At 44.2% G+C, this 17,823-nt stretch overlaps 1 protein-coding gene across 1 annotated transcript in view; it reads left to right on the top strand.

Moving 5' to 3' along the window:
* Positions 1–499: 499 nt before the first annotated feature.
* LOC126317525 (rapamycin-insensitive companion of mTOR-like) overlaps positions 500–17,823 on the top strand; it is a gene marked incomplete at both ends in the record, with an annotated part of 38,613 nt that continues 21,289 nt past the window's right edge. The window contains 2 exons of the mRNA XM_049993197.1: positions 500–682; positions 15,634–15,812. Of these exons, the coding sequence (XP_049849154.1) occupies positions 500–682; positions 15,634–15,812 (362 nt within the window). The remainder of the gene's footprint in view (positions 683–15,633; positions 15,813–17,823) is intronic.

Genomic DNA, 17,823 nt, shown 5'->3' with positions numbered 1-17,823 from the left:
ACACACGCGAGACAGATTCCTCTCCACTTCCTTTGCACCCCGCTGCCCACCTGAGGCGAACCCCCCACTCCCCTGCCCTTGCCATTTCCCCAGCAATGTGTCCCGTTGTTTCTTGTGACCTATGTGTTACCAATAAATTATTATTATTGCTATTCATGAGTTTAAATCATAGCTATTAGTAGACTGTTACATCTGAATTTTTTCTGAACATTCTTTCTCCTGGTCAGGACTTTGTAGTAGGTTTCCACCCGTTTTGCCATCTTCACATTCTATAACTTCCTTTCCAAGTTTTAACTTGTATCCTTTCTCTTGTGAGTGGGTAAATTTAAAACAAATTAAATCTGGCTATTAAATATGTGTTTTGCCCAACTGAATATGTTCTTGTTCCATTGCTCATTTTGCTGTCAGTTTGCAAGATAATACCTAATCGACAGAGTTGCTATTTTAAAATGTTATGTCATATGTCCTATCTTTACACCATACCAATTTGTTTTTGCAGACTTCTTTTACTGCTTTTGCATTTTTCAGAGAAGACAGAGTTTCGAAGTTTGTAAGCAGCCGTTTAGCACTTCTGTCAGTACTTAGGTCATGGCCTGGTGTCTTGCACTTCTGTCATCCAAATAATGTTTCAGGCTTCCAAGCTATTGTGGATATTCTGTATCTGAGACAGCAAGAGGTCCGAGTAAGTAATTAATTTCTCATTCTTATAATAATGTTTGTGAACCAATCCTAATGTTAAACATCTTCATCTTGCTGAAACAAAGAATTTATTTTTGGTGTTTATTGTTTCAGAAATAAAGGTTGACATGATTCATTGTTTATTTTTTGTTATGATTGGGAACATGGATTATGGAGAAATTTTACATTAACACAGTTGACATCCATTTCAACATTACTTAGTGAAATGTAAATCTTGACTGACAGTTGACACAGCAGTACAAGTAGCATCTTCCAGATTTTTCCACAGATGGAGATGCAACAGGCTGGATATTACAATTAATAATTTACCACAAAGTTGAATATTAATTTATGTTAGGAAAACTTAAGATTTGATGATGCAGCCAGCATGACTTAATGCTATCTCTTAGATGAAGAGACAAGTGCCCACGGACTCAGGAATAGCTGATGGTGTCCTTATTTTGGCTGTCTTGAAGATTCCTTTGTGTCCTAGCGCACATATGCTTATAGACGACGTGTTTTGGAGACTTTCAGCGAAGGGTTGCGTGTCATTAGGTGTAAGACAATTTAAAAGTGCACACAATGTGTAAGGGACAGACCTTATTGTGTTGGAATATGGAGGTATGAAGCATTTTATTTGCAGAACTAGCTTTTTCCCCGCAACATAGTTTGTGTACATTTTGGACGAATATATTGCACATGTCATCATTCTTCCCCCCCTCCCCTCTGCTCCCTCAATCTTTTTGCCCATCTCTTCCTCCCCCCTGCTACCCCAATCTCTTCCTCCCGCTCTCTGATTGTCCATCTCCTCCTCCCACTCTGGCGTCTCCGAGGCCCACTCCCAATATCCAAAATTTCTTGTCGCTTCGTACTTTCTGTGTCCACATTAGTTCATTCCATACCCTGAAGAATGGGGACCCGCAGTGCTCCATATTGAGTGTATCTCTATTTTTATTGGCCATTAATGGTCTAGCAGCAGCTGTAGGGCCATCTGTCTCACCGCCTCTGTATGCAGGTGACTTCTGCATCTCATACTGCTCCACCAGTACTGGTGTTACTGAGCGGTGCCTACATGGATCCATCCAAAAGGCGCAGTCATGGGCTCTAGCCCATCGTTTCCAGTTTTTGGCTGCAAAGTCATGTGTTATGCGTTTCTGTTGGCATCGTACCGTTCGTCCGGAACCAGAACTTTATCTTAATGATGATCCAATCGCTATAGTGGAGACGTTTCAATTCTTAGGACTGGTTTTTGACGCCTGATTGGCTTGGCTTCCTCACCTTTGTCAGCTTAATCGGAAGTGCTAGCAGCATCTCAGTGCCCTCTGCTGCCTGAGAAACACCAACTAGGGAGCAGATCGCTCAACGCTGCTGCGGCACTACAGAGCCCTTGTTCAGTCTCGCCTTGACTATGGCAGTTTTGCTTATGGTTAGGTGGCACCCTCAGTGTTGCGTTTACTCAACCCAGTGCACCACTGTGGCTTTTGCCTAGCAACAGCAGCTTTTTGGAAGAGTTCGGTGACCAGTATCCTGGTGAAGGCCTGAGTACTTTCATTGCAGGTTAGGCGTGCGCAATTGCTCTCCGGTTATGTTGCACACGTTCATAGTTCTCCTGCGCATCCAAATTACCGTCTCCTTTTCACACCCACAGCAGCTCATCTCCCGCATCGGCAGCCCAGATTAGGTCTTACAATTGCAGCTCATGTGCAATCCCTTCTTTCTGAATGGAGTCCTTGGCTGTACCACCTATACTTGAGGTTCATTCACATACACCTCCATATTGTACACCTAGGCCACAGCTTCACCTGAACTTTTCACATTGCCCTAAGGACTCATTTAACCCAGCGACTCTCCACTGTCATTGCCTCTCGATTCTCGACATGTACGGTGGTCATGAAGTGGTTTATCATTTGCTCTAAGTTTTAGCACATGCCCTTTGTCCTTGTGTGTCCTCCACCTTAGTGCTTTCTGGGTGGGGGTTTTAATGTGTTGCAGAGTGGCTGGTTTTTCCTTTTTATCCTCATGGTCAGCCAGACATGGTCACCTGCTTTCTTGTTTTAAGATCTTCTGCCTGTTTCTTACGTCTGTGTGGTTTTCTTGTCCCCTTTTGTCCATTTAAGTGTTTGTTGCTCTTCAGTCGTTGTTGTGGTTTTTCCTTTCATTCTGTTTTGTGTTGTCTCATTCCCACCCTTGTGGAATTATTATAATTGGAACGAGGGAGCAATGGCCTCATAGTTTGGTCCCTTACCCCCTCTTTTAAACCAACCTCCTCCTCCTCCTCCTCCTCCTCTCTCTCTCTCTCTCTCTCTCTCTCTCTCTCACACACACACACACACACACACACACACACACACACACACACACACACACACTCACTCACTCACTCTCACTCAATATCCTCTTGCCCCATCCTTGTTTCCATCTCTTCCTGGCCTGCTCACCCTATCCATCACCCCCTGTCCCTGTCTTCCTATGCCTCACCCTCATCACCCCCTGTCCCTGTCTTCCTATGCCTCACCCTCATCACCCCCTGTCCCTGTCTTCCTATGCCTCACCCTCATCACCCCCTGTCCCTGTCTTCCTATGCCTCACCCTCATCACCCCCTGTCCCTGTCTTCCTATGCCTCACCCTCATCACCCCCTGTCCCTGTCTTCCTATGCCTCACCCTCATCACCCCCTGTCCCTGTCTTCCTATGCCTCACCCTCATCACCCCCCTGTCCCTGTCTTCCTATGCCTCACCCTCATCACCCCCTGTCCCTGTCTTCCTATGCCTCACCCTCATCACCCCCTGTCCCTGTCTTCCTATGCCTCACCCTCATCACCCCCTGTCCCTGTCTTCCTATGCCTCACCCTCATCACCCCCCTGTCCCTGTCTTCCTATTCCTCACCCTCATCACCCCCCTGTCCCTGTCTTCCTATGCCTCACCCTCATCACCCCCCTGTCCCTGTCTTCCTATGCCTCACCCCCATCACCCCCTGTCCCTGTCTTCCTATGCCTCACCCCCATCACCCCCCTGTCCCTGTCTTCCTATGCCTCACCCCCTGTCCCTGTCTTCCTATGCCTCACCCTCATCACCCCCCTGTCCCTGTCTTCCTATGCCTCACCCTCATCACCCCCCTGTCCCTGTCTTCCTATGCCTCACCCTCATCACCCCCCTGTCCCTGTCTTCCTATGCCTCACCCCCATCACCCCCTGTCCCTGTCTTCCTATGCCTCACCCCCTGTCCCTGTCTTCCTATGCCTCACCCCCTGTCCCTGTCTTCCTATGCCTCACCCCCATCATCCCCTGTCCCTGTCTTCCTATCCATTCCTCTTCCCCACTTCTTGCCATTCACATCCTCCTTCCCCCTCCCTATCTACATCCTCCTTCCCCTCTCTCTGTCTTTCTCCTCCTTCCCCACTTTTTTGTCTTTCTCCTCCTTCCCCACTTTTTTGTCTTTCTCCTCCTTCCCCACTTTTTTGTCTTTCTCCTCCTTCCCCACTTTTTTGTCTTTCTCCTCCTTCCCCACTTTTTTGTCCATCCCCTCCTGCTCCTTCTCCCTATCCATCCCCTCTTGCCACTCCTTCTCTGCCCATCCACCCTCTGTCAAATACAGCCTTCCCACAGCCATGTCCTTTAGCACATATAACTCTTGTAAAACAATCAATAAAGCAGGCTGTTTTTACTCTCACAACATGCCTGTTGTGCAGGATAGCATACATGTCTGAACTTGAAAACTGTTTTTTGCCCCCAACGTATAGGCTGCCATGTAAAGTATGTTGATAACCCAGGCCGACTCTGCTCAAACACAACACAGCATTCATGCAAGGCAGTCTACACTTCAGGGGGCAGAAAACCATTTCTGCTTCCTGATCTATAGGCTGCCCTGCAAAGCAGGTTGACACGGCAGGCTGGTATGACTGCCACACAACATGCCTGTTATACAGGGTAGCCTGTATGGCAGGGGCTGAAGAAAAATGTGTTATTGCTCATGTATCTACTCCTGTTCGACCTAGGTGACAATAAACTCCACAGTGCTGATACGTTTGAAGTTTTTTTGTTTGTTTGCCAAATTTGATTGAAATTGATGTAGTGGTTTCGGAGGAGATGCTGGATGTACACACATACGTACCATTATCTCACTAAAGTTTTTGGAGGTGGATAGTCACACCTCCTGAACGGGTTACATTGTGATGTGAAGCCATTGGCTGTAGTGAACATCAAAGTATTGACAATATTATTATGATAAGGATAGATTGCTTCTTTTTGTCCATTCCTACTCTACCGCTACTCCCAACCTCTTGCCTCATGTCTCTGTAACAGACCTTGGTGCAGACATTGCAAGACCTGCCCCATACATCCCACCACCACCACCACCACCACCACCACCACCACCACCACCACCACCACCACCACCACCACCCATACATCCCACCACCACCACCACCACCACCCACCACCACCACCACCACCACCACCACCACCACCACCCATACATCCCACCACCACCACCACCACCACCACCTGCTTCCCAGATGTCTTTTTTTCCCTCTTTGTTTGCATACTATCCCTTCCTCTTGACTGGACTGTGCTGTTTCTTCCTTGATTTCTGCCATCCTACATCAAGGCACTGATAACCTCGCTGTTTGGTCCCCTCCCTCGAACAACCAACCAACCAACCAGTGTCATCCCAATCCCCATCCCACCCCGCACTCTTTCTCCTCTCTTGTTCCAGTATTAATTTACTAACCTCACATAGTCCAGTCTCATCTGCTGTCATCCTCCTTCGCATATATTCACTCACCAACATGCACCCAAATTGTCATATTTTTATTTATTTTTATCTTTGATCTCTTGTGTTTTCATGTCAGTTTCAGTCTGTTTTTGCCTTTCACTATTGGTCCTACTCCCTCAGGTTTCATCTTGTATCCGTACCATCCTTTTGCTGATTTTTTTTCCATGTATTTTTATGCATTTTCTGTATCTTTGTGATTGTTTTTGCACACATTTCTACACAATTTACATATTTTAAGCGTTTTTATCCTCCACAGTGGATCCTTGCTCCTTCCATCTGCACTGATACAGAGAAGTTTCCTCATCCTCAGCCAGACCGCAGTCCCATGTACTATTCCTGCATTGTTGCTTGGCTCATGGAATCTCCCCAAATGGCCTCACCATCAAATTACCCATCTCCAGCTGCAACCCCTCCTTCCACAATGACCTTCATGCCCTTCACCGTCACCAACCTACTCCTGCAAAACCATGTAAATCAGGCCAAAAACACCTTGTGATACCACCTCTGCTTCTGTAAAATTCTCCTGCACTGCAATCCTAAATTCCTGTATCTCTCACATTGAAACTCTTGCAATCTAGGAGCTATAGCAGCATTCACAATGCCACCTCAAAAAACTCTCCAGCCTGTTCACCTCCTACTCTTACCTTGGATTACCACCATCCACCACCTCTACAACAGCCTCCAAACCTCCCCCACATCCCCTCGTACCTGACAAACCCTGCCTTGCAGACCTACTACATTTATCATACCCTCAGAAACTCCCTCCCGCCACCATACAGAAAGCAGAACCTAAACAGGCCTGAAACATAGTCATGAATCTTTTGTCCAAAAGCCTTGGTCTCACAAAAATATCAATCCTTTATAGAGACCTTATCTTTTGTCCTACTCCCAAATTCAGTCATGCTGGACTTGCTAAAGACCTTCTCTCCTTCCACTGGTCCCTACAGTGGAAACATTTTTTGCTACCAACCTTACCAATCAGACTCAACCCAAAACCAATGTTGAACCTTGCTTATCTCAAGTCACTCCCCCATCCAACCATGAGTCACCCCCACTGCCCCAAAATTTCCCCTTTTAACATTTCAGGATTTCTCAACCTCAACCCTTGCCTCACAATCATTCTTCAAATCCCTCAACATGCAAGCTAAGCTTCCATCCACAGAAAGAACCTCAATCCACCACGTAAAATCAGATCCCGGCCTTATACTCCTACCTGCAGACAAAGGCACCATCACTGTGGTTTTAAACCACAGGGATTACCTGATGGAATGACTCCACAGCTGTGAGATTTGTCCACCTACAAAGTGTACCACAGTGACCCCATTCCAGAACCTCTCCCACGAGTCTGTCTCTCTTCCTCATACCTACCACTCCCTGCACTCCTAACTTCTACATGCTTTCTAAAGTCCATAAACCTAACCACCCAGGACACCCTACAGTGGCCAGTTACTCTGCCCCCACTGTGAGAATCTTATGTTCTTGTAGATGAACATCTTCAGCATATTGCCTGCAACTTACCTTCCTATATAAAAGATGCCAACCATTTTCTCCACCGACCATCCACAGTTCCTGTTCCTTTATCTTACGGTGCCCTGCTCATCATTGTTGATGCCACCTCCATTTACACTTACATCCCCAATGCCCATGGCCTAGCCACTATTGAACACTACCTTTCCTAACGTCTGATGTATTGGGTATCTACAACCTCCTTCCTGGTTACCATGACCAACTGTATCCTCACCCATAATTACTTCACCTTCGAAGGCATCACCTACAAACAGTACAGCAATGGCCACGTGCATGACACCATCCTATGGAAACCTATTCATGGGCCATCTAGAGTAATCTTCCTAATTGCACAGAATCCCAAACCCCTCATTGGTTCAAATTCACTGATAACATATTTGTGATCTGGATAGAGGGAGAGGACACCCTATCTGCATTCTTTCATAACCTCAACACCTTCCCCACCATTTGCTTCACCTGACCCTCCCCAACCCAACAAGCCACCTTCCTCAATGTTGACCTCCACTTCAAAAATGCCTACATCAGTATCTCTGTCCATATCAAATCTACCAATCACCAGCAGTACCTCTACCTCAAACAGTTGCCACTAATGAAGTATAGCAGCATGCACAGTCCCACATGCAGTGATGAACAGTCCCTCTCCAAATATACCATGTGTCTCACTGAGGCAATCAGAGACCAAAATTACCCTCCCAACCTTGTACAGAAACAGATGATCCATGCCTTATCTCTCCATCCACTCACCCACCACTTCCCAAAGTCCCCCTGTCCAGCCACAAAGCAGCATTCCTCTCATATGTCAGTACTCAAGGACTGAAGCAACCCCGGCGGAGAATATGATTCAATATTCTCCGCCAGGGTTTTGACTACCTCTTGCCGTACCCTGAAACGAGGAATACCCTATGCGGTATCCTTCGTGCACCTCCCACAGTGATATTCACAGCCCACTGAACCTACACATCCCTACTCCACACCTGCTCCCAAGCCCTTGCATCATGGTTCACATCCCTGTAATAGACCTAGATGCAAGACCTGACCCATACTCCCCCCAATCATTACCTACTGTACTCCTGTCACCACCAATCCCATCAAAGGCAGGACTAAATGTGAAAGCAGTCATGTGATCTACAAGCTAAGTTGCAACCACTGTGCTGCTTTCTACATGGGCATGACTGTCAGTAAGCTGTCTGACCCCAAGAATGGCCACTGACAAACTGTGGCTAAGAGACAGCTGCAGCATCCATTTGCTAAGCATGCTGCCCAATACCACATTCATCACTTCAGTGACTGCTTCGCAGCCTGTGCCACTGGGATCCTTCATATGAATAACAGCTTTTCTGAATTGCGCAGGCGAGAAAACTCCCTGCAAAATGGCCTATTTTCCCGAAATCCCCCTATCCTCAACCTTCGTTAGTTACCACTGACATATCTCCTTGCCTGCTCCCACTCCAGCACTACACAGCCTTCTATTCCACCAATGCACCCACTGTCTGTTTACTTCTCTCCTTCCTGCTGCCCCCCCCCCCCATTCCCTCCCCATCCTGGCCCACCCCCTCTAACTTCCCGACTCACCTAGTGCTCTACCCTGACCCCATCATGTCCCTATATGCTTCCACAAGCAGCACTTAATCATCCCTACTCTTACCCTGCTATCCCTCCCCCCACCCCCCACCCCATTTGTTTTGTTGGAAAGATAGTGGATTAAATTATGAACAACTACTTCATATGGCTATCGAATCCAGAAAATTCTTAGTTGACTTCATAGTGGATCAGCAGATATCACTCCATCCACAATAACCTGACTGGTGGAGGCAGCTGTATAGTGGGCTTCCTTAAGCAGCAACACACACAATATATTTGTGTTGTCTTAGAAGACAATTACTGGAGCTGATATCCTTGACATTGGGCTGCAACACACATGTTGAAGGAACATGAACCTCTGACCTCAATTCTCTTATGGTAAGTTTTAGTGTGCGATCATCATGGTTCGAAGTCTAGTTACGTGCTCCTTATTCATGGAAGAGTTGTCAGTTCCCTGGTATTCTTCCAGCCATGACACTATTACAGAAGCTTGCAGTTGCAAGATTGGTGGACTGAGTGGAAAAACTATAAATTTTCTTATGTTTCGTTTATCATCTCACACATTACTATTTATTTTTCGGTAATGGAGAATGAGGTATACAGCCTACAAAACATTGCTAAATAAAACTGTGTTTTTGATCAGAAGCTTACGCAGTTGCAACGTCTGAAGATCTTAAAATCTTAGTCTTTCAGTTCACTCATTGTAAATTGTATTACCCAAGCAGACAACTCATTTTGTTTCTGAATTTCAGTTTTTGTCAGCAATATCACATCCTTGGCATTCAGTAAGCTACATGTGCCCACTGGATTGTGCCAAATGGTAAATACCTTGGGAAGCTCCGACTTTGTTGTTTGTGTATGAGTTTGATGAACACAGGCTTCCTGAGCTGGGCCCTCAGTTGTATAAGGGTTATCCAGGCAGGTGGGGCTCTGTCTGGGTGGATTTTTGCATCCCTGGTTGCTTTGTGGGAACACCATTGTGAATCCCATACACAACACCATATTCCCAATGAGATAGGTGTACCATCTGGGTCTATTCACATACACCAAGCTAAAAGACTGCAGGAGGCTAGTCATTCTGTTAGTCTGATTAAAATTAGTAAATGAACACAATAAGTAATGAATCAAAATGTGTTTCTAGTTATAAAGAGGAAAGGGGGGGGGGGGGGAGGGGAAATTTAAGTCTCCCATTTTCATATTCACACAGGTGTAGAGGGGACTTGCAGGTATCTTAATAATGACTAAAATATTGTGAAATAGTTCCTTGTGGGTTGAAAGTAACAGAGTAAAGCAGATGGAGCTTTGGTGAATTTGAGATAGTTGTTGATATTCACAACTCCCTCAACTTAAGCAAGGACATGGTCATGTGCCACAATATAATGGAAATGAATATCTCTGAACTTGAACAAGAATGAGTGACAAAGGGAGTAGTTGACATGATACAAACAATATGAAGAAATAATGGAGAGATACCGAGTTGACCATCAGTTCTCTGTTACTACCTGAGTGTGTCACGGCATTGTTCCTCTGACTTCTGTCAAACCTTACATAACTAAAACTATTATGCGATACAAACGACAGCAATTGGACCACATAACATTGAGTTGCAGATGTGAAGAAACTGGCAGAAAATGTGTAAACGTGGCCCGTGACCCTGGGACTGATTGCCCATATCCCACTGTATCATCAACTGCTGTGGGAACAATGCAGTCTGGAGCCAAGACTGCCCAATATTTCAAGATAAGAATAATTTTAATTTCTTGTAATTAATGATGTTGTAATTGAGGTAAAATCTCAGTTCAGAATCTTCATGTGAAGTGTGATGGTTTGTTGATAGATGGTCAATACGAATGTGAGGGGAAGCTATAACTTCAAGTATCAGAAGTACAACTTTTAAAGATGGTTTATAAACAGCAATTGAATAAAATTATGCTTAATAAAGATTTCAGTTTGAAATAAAAATGGAAATAAGAGGAAAATGAAATCTTCTGTGCACTTGTACACTGATGAGCTAAAACATTATGATCACCTGCTTAATAGCATGTTGGTTCACTTTTTAGAATGTAGTACAGCAGTAGTTCTTTGTGGCATATCTAAGTCCTTGGTAGATTCCCAGAGCATGGAGATAGTGCTCAGTATCATTCCACATGTTTTCCACTGGGTTCAGATCAGGCAAATTTGGTGACCAACACAAAAATGTGAGTTCACTGTCATATTCCTCAAAGCACTGTTGCACAATTCTGGCCTTTCTGTTAGAAGTTGTCATCACTGTTGGAGGAAATATCAAGGATAAAAGCATGTGGGTGGTCCACAGTAATGTTTACAGTTCTCAGCCATCATGGTGTCTTTGATTACTACCTCCAGGTCCCGTGGTAGCCCAGGTGAATATCCTGCATATCATAATATTGCCCCCAATGGCCTGCATCCATGCAACAGTGCATGTTTCCAAAAGCTGTGCACCCAGTTGTGGCGTATCAGGACATGGCCATTGACCTGGTGTAACAAGAATTGTGATTCATCTGACCAAGAAACACACTTCCATTAATCCACAGTCCAATATTGTGATCTCATGCTCACTGCTGCTGTAATTGACAGTGTCATTGAGTCAACATTCGAACATGTATGGGTAATCTGCTGCAGAGCCCCATGTTTGACAATGTGCACCAAATGATGTGATCCAAAACACCACCGCTTCTTCCAGCATTGTATTCTGTCACCAGATCATCACCTGTCCTGCTTGACAGAGCAGCCAAATCTGCAAACCTCCATCTAATGAGGTATAGACGTCCACCCCCCTCCCATCCTCCTCACCCCCCTCCTAACTGTTGTGGGTCTGGGGGTTAGAATAGGCCCAAGGTATTCCTGCCGGTCGTAAGAGGCAGGGGCGACTAAAAGGAGTTTCACACGTTTTGGCCTTTATGTGATTGTCCCCATTCGGGTTTGACCTCTGTCTTTCTAAATTTTCCCGAAGAGCGAGCCAATTGGGGAAGGGCACCTCACATGGTGCATCATGTCTATTGTGTAGTGAGATCTTTATCCCACATTCTCGTCGTCACAGTGCAGTTCCGCTCGTTCTCCATCTTCTCCATCTCTTGGGTCAGGGCAGCTTCCTGGGTGCATTTTCCACCATGCACTATGCAGTGTCGCTTTCTTCACCGACGATGACCATGAACTTCTTTGCACTTCATATCCAGCAAATTAGCCAGTCCGTTGTGGTGGGTCCGCCATGTTCCCTGTTGTTTATAGCCCCCTGACCACATAGGGATCACTCTGCTGATGCCTGCACCGTTAACTCCCAACGTAAGCCAAAGAGTAGATGCCCATCACCCTGGGGCATTGGGACTCCCAGCAATGGCCATCCTGTCAGGTTGTCTTTGCTGTGGCGGGGTGGCACCCATGGAGAGGTCCCCTGGTCAGAGTGGGTGATATCAGGGTGGATGACATGCAATGAAGTGTAGTACATCATCTCTTGCTGGTGGTCAAACACCAGCAGTCTCTAAGCATTCTTGGGCTCAATTCAACACACGGAAGTATGACCCCAAATCGTTCCCCTCCCTGGTCACACCATGGGAGGAACATCAGGATAAGGATGGCAGCGGCTCTTATTTGCTCTGGTACCTTGTATGTTCAAGAGCTGATGGGGGAATCTTTCATGACAATGAAGCCTCAGTTTTTTGTAGAGTGTTTAGAGAACAAGTTTAGGGAGGTGGAGGGATTGTCCAAATTGAGATCTGGGTCAGTCTTGATCAAAACAGCATCCTCTGCCCAGTCATGGGTGTTACTCACTTGTAACAAGCTGGGGGATGTTTCTGTAACCATCACGCTCCATATTAGCTTAAATATGGTCCAGGGTATCATATTTCACAGGGACCTTCTTTTGCAGTGTGATGAGCTTTGTGCCAATATAGAACGGCGAGGTGCACATTTTGTTCGGCGTGGCCACTGGGGTCCGAGGGATAATCAGGTTGCTACTGGTGCCTTAATCTTAGCCTTCGAGGGTGATACATTACCCGAGAAGGTCAAGGTGATGGTCTACTGCTGTGACTTGAAGCCCTATATCCCTCCCCAATGTGATGCTTTAAATGCTGGAAGTTCTCCCATATGTCTTCCCACTGTACTTCCAGCCCCACATGTTGAGATTGCAGATGCCCATCACATCCCTGTACTCCATGTGACCCAAGTGAGCAAAGATTAAACGTCTTTTCAGGTACCAGACCCCAACAGGTGTTAGCATAAATGACGTGTTGTCTACCGGCGCAAATGTGATGGTCACGTTGGCTTCGCCTACGTTCATGGCGGCCATATCGAACAGCATTCCTTACCCGATGACTGCAGTGTATTCCTTGCAGAGCTGGTGGCCATATCTCGAGCACTTGAATACATCCGTTCATGCTCTGGTGAATCGTTTCTCTTCTGTACTGACTCCCTGAGCAGCTTGCAAGCTATTGACGAGTGCTACCCCCGCCATCCTTTGGTAGTGACCATCCAGGAGTCCATCTATGCCCTGGAATGGTCCAGTCGTTCCGTGGTGTTTGTGTGAACCCCACATCACATCAGGATCGCAGGCAATGAACTTGCTGACAGGCTGGCCAAACAAGCTACGTGGAAACCGCTTCTGGGGTTGGGCCTCTCTAAAACTGACCTGCGTTCTGTCTTACACTGCAAGGTTTTTCGGCTTTGGGAGGTGGATTGGCATAACAGTACGCACAATAAATTGCGTGCTGTTAAGGAGACTGCGAATGTGTGGAAGTCTTTCCTGCGGGCTGAAGACATTGTAATTCTGTCAGGCACAGCAAAGGACTTGGAAGAGCAGATGAACAGAAAGAACAGTGTCTTCAAAGGTGGATATAAGATGAACACCAACAAAAGCAAAACAAGGATAATGGAATGTAGTTGAATTAAAGCAGGTGATGGTGAGGGAACTGGATTAGGAAATGAGGCAGATGAGCTTTGCTATTTGGGCAGTAAAATACCTCATGATGGTCAAAGGAGAGAGGAGGTGTAAAATGTAGACTGACTATGACAAGAAAAGTATTTCGGAAGGAGAGGAATGTGTTAACATTGAGTATTGATTTAAGTGTCAGGAAGTCTTTTTCAGAAAGTATTTGTCTGTAGTGTAGTCATGTATGGAAGTGAAACATGGACAATAAACAGTTTAGACAAGAAGACAATACAGGCTTTTGAAATGTGGTGCTACAGAAGAATGCAGAAGATTAGATGGGTAAATTACATATCTAATGAGGAGGTACTGTGTAGAATTGGGCAGAAGAGGAATTTGTGGCACAATGTAACTAGTAGAAGGGATTGGTTGGTAGGACATATTCTGAGGCATCAGGGGATCACCAATTTAGTACTAGAGGGAAATGTGGAGGGTAAAAATTGAAGTGGAGACCAAGAGATGAATACAGTAAACAGATTGAGAAGTATGTAGGTTGCAGTAGTTAATCGGAGATGAAGAGGCTTGCACAGGTTAGAGTAGCATGGAGAGCTGCATCAAACCAATCTAGGAGAGAAGACAACAACATAGACAGCAACAACAACATGTAATGGTAGATAATTTGTTAAATTTTACTATTTTATAGGCCAAAATGTACAGTTCCCTGAAGAGCCTTGAAAACTAGTGAAGATAACACTGCAGAAACTTCCATAATATGGTTTTGTGCCCAATCACATGTACTATTAAAATCTCAGCTTTATAGCTACAAATCTCAGCATATGTATTGTTTTTGTAAAGCATTAATACTTCTGAAAATTATTGATCGGATAAATTTCAAACTCTGGGTTAATTACCTTTACAAGTTTCTGAACCATTTTCGTAAGAATCTGCATGATTACACATTTTCAGAATTTTTATTATGCTGTTATGCAGTCATATGGAGACAATCATGGACTGGCAGTGCATGTCCTTGGCTCAGCTCCCAGTGCTACCTGGCACTTGTCGCTAGCTGTACAACACACTTGCTTCTCCACGCCTGATTTTCAGCTAGAATAGTCAGATTGAGTGGATACTTTAACCCTCGAGTGGGCACGCGGTTTTTCTTAAGACAAGCAGGTGCGCAGTGACTTTGTACTCATGTAAAGAATAGCTGTCTTTATGTTACCAAGGTAAATTTGTATGAGCAGAATCACAGTGTAATCTTAGCTGAATTAAACAATGATAACATAAACTTACACAGTATGAGCTAATGCACTGTTTATTTAAACAAAGTTGAAATAAACTTTCATTGTATCACTTTGTTGTCGCGGACAGATGTCACTCCACAGTAATGGCCCACTCGAAGCAGCACAGTTGTATCTGATACCAGCCAACTGCCTATTCGATTACTAATTGTCTCATAGATAACTGCCTCATTGTAGGAGTGTGCTGCTAGCTCATAGTCTGGGTCATGTTCTTGCAGCTATCATAAATTTTTTCTCACCTAGCTCACAGTTTGTTTTTTATTACTGATGATCACTTGTATGTATGACAACACAATTTATCACAGTGTTAGCTGAAGCAATAATGAAGAATAGGATCACAGTTGTGAAACAACAGTGGAATGGTGCAAATTAATTTTATATGTGGCTGACGCACCTTATACACAGGCACTCCCACTCAAGCGTGCACGCACTCCGTCTTCAGGCCACAAGTGGCCCATCGGCACCATCTGATAGCCGTATCATCCACAGCTGAGGATGCAGATACGTGGGGCGTGTGGTCAGCACACCACACTCCCGGTCATTATGATGGTTTTCTTTGACTGGAGCGGCTACTATTCGGTCGAGTAGCTCCTCAATTAACATCGCGATACTGAGTGCACCCCAAAAAATGGCTTCAGCGCATGGCGGTCTGGATGGTCACCCATCCAAGTGCCGGCCACGCCTGACAGCGCTTAACTTCGGTGATCTGACGGGGACCAGTGTATTCACTGCGGCAAGGCCGTTGCCTCACTTCCACTCAAGGATTAAATTATTTGGGTTCTTTATTAGTGATATAATACAAATATTATTTTGGGGTATTCTGTGGCATGTATGTTCGAAACTGTAATGTTGTTGATTTTAATGGGACTGATTATACTTTTCTTTTCCTGCAGAAAGCAGTATTGGAACTTTTGTATGACCTGATTGATCTTCCTCACCCTGAATGGACCGATGAATTCAGTGTAGCCTTGGAAGCTGTGGATCCAGCAAGGCCACAAAGTGGTTGGAAGTTATCTGAAGGCTTTGTTGCTGCTGAAGGAAGAGCTGTGTTACCACATCTATCAAAAGTCAGGCAAGTTATTCTTATTGTATTGTTGTGGCTGCAACAGATTTGCCACAGCGAAGGAGTTAAATGTGGGTACAGCATATGCATTTTGGAAATATAAAAATTCTTATTAACTTCCAAAAAGTGGCTTCATCTGTATGTCACATGAATGTTTAAAAAAATTGTCTTAGACTTACCTAATCTTTTGCTTTCTTTCTGCTCTTCAGAGCAAAGTTGTGATTGATTATATGTAAGTTAAAATAAGTCAAGAAAATTAATCAGTTATGAGACAAACATGCTGACCAGTACTTACGTTAAGGATGCAAAATGTAAAATGCCACCAATAGACACATATAAGCAAAAGGGATGCAATACCCAGCTTTCGGAACTAATAGTGCCTTCAATGGAGAGGAGAGTGGGACAAGTTGGGGAAGGTTAAAAAGAAAGGGATGAGAGACACCCACCTATAGTGAAGACAAGAGTAGAAAGCCTTGGATTCAGTTGTCCACCATTGCCTATTTGACAAAATACATGCTTGCAGGATGTCTAGACAGGTACATGATATTATTGAAGGCTTTTATTGGAGAGTCCTCAGTGTCTCATTAATTTAGGGACCTGAAAATGTAGCACCTATTTTTTGCAAAATTAACATCTGTGTTTGGTAAAATTAGCATCTATTTTTATTTATTTATTTATTTATTTTTATTTTTTTATTTGTAAATAATTAGCCTGAAACTAGTTAGGATTGGGATACTTGCCTTTCGGCATAACAAGTTTACTTTTTGCAGAGTTACCTGCCATGCTAGACACACATTTGAATGCAGCATGTCCTAATGTACACTGAAGAGCCAAAGAAGCTGGTACACCTACCTAATGTCATGTAGGGAACTGATACCATGAATCCTGCAGGGCTGACCATAAATCTGTTGGTTACCAGTTTAAAGATTCATAGCAAAGTGTCACGTCCAGAGCACTGTTCCTAACAAACACACATGTGGTTTGGTGTGCTCATATAGTGTATCCAGTGTTATGTGAGAACATTTTGTTGCATTTACTGATTCTAGCAATTTCACAACAGCAGGGAATGACTAGCTTTCTTCTGCAGCTGACACTCCAAAAAGACAACAAAAACACAGTGTCACATTCTGTCTGTGGTTTCATCATACAGGATGTTTGTCTTTCTTGTAGCTACAGCATCAGTGATAATTTCTTGTAATCAAAAGAAATTTCTAAGAATGGAGGAAAATTATTATGTAACACACAAGATTCAGTAGCCACCAATCAATCAGCACTGTTTCAATGTGGTAATTGACTGTTTCCTGGAAATTGTCTTAAATGATTAATTATGTCATTTTATGTCCCTAGCATGCTTTTATTCATCTTGAATTCGTTTATAAAAACATAAATCAAATTCAAATAATTCAAAGCCCACTAAAATGATCTATCCGTGACACATGGGACATCACTGGCTAGCTTGCTGCTCCTACTGTAATAATGCTAATTCACAGTGATGTCTTGTTTTGGAAAATGTGTTACAAATGTTGTGTAGTACTGAACTGTACAAATACATCTATAAAAACTCCTGGCACCACATTGACGAACAAGTCACTAACTTAATTAGAAATGTGTTGCACTTTCAAGTTAACATTAACTTACCTCCAAGATATGCTCTCCCATTGTTACAGTGAAGGATCGTGTCGTTCAGTGAAATTAAACACACAGTGGAAATTGCTTTTCCAGCTACACCTCAATTATTCAGTGGCTCAGTTGTTAGAGCGATAGGCCATCAAATTTTATAAGATGGTGCCCATAGATTTCTGGTTTGAATCTAATCTGAAAGAATATTTTAATTTATGTGCAAAACGACTCTACAGTCATCTCATTTAAAAACCAAATCACAATTACAAAACTTTCACACTGATCAGAAACAGAATATTATTGTGTTTTCCTTGGTGTCTACATGCGCTTATATTTGCAATTGCTATTCACACATGTCACGTTCAGAAAGATATTTTCTAGTTAATGTGACAACACATTT

Source organism: Schistocerca gregaria, unplaced genomic scaffold, assembly GCF_023897955.1.
Source record: "Schistocerca gregaria isolate iqSchGreg1 unplaced genomic scaffold, iqSchGreg1.2 ptg000633l, whole genome shotgun sequence".
Taxonomy (NCBI): Eukaryota; Metazoa; Arthropoda; class Insecta; order Orthoptera; family Acrididae; genus Schistocerca; species Schistocerca gregaria.
Note: the sequence above shows the minus strand (reverse complement) of the source record. Positions and strands in the feature narration are given on the sequence as shown.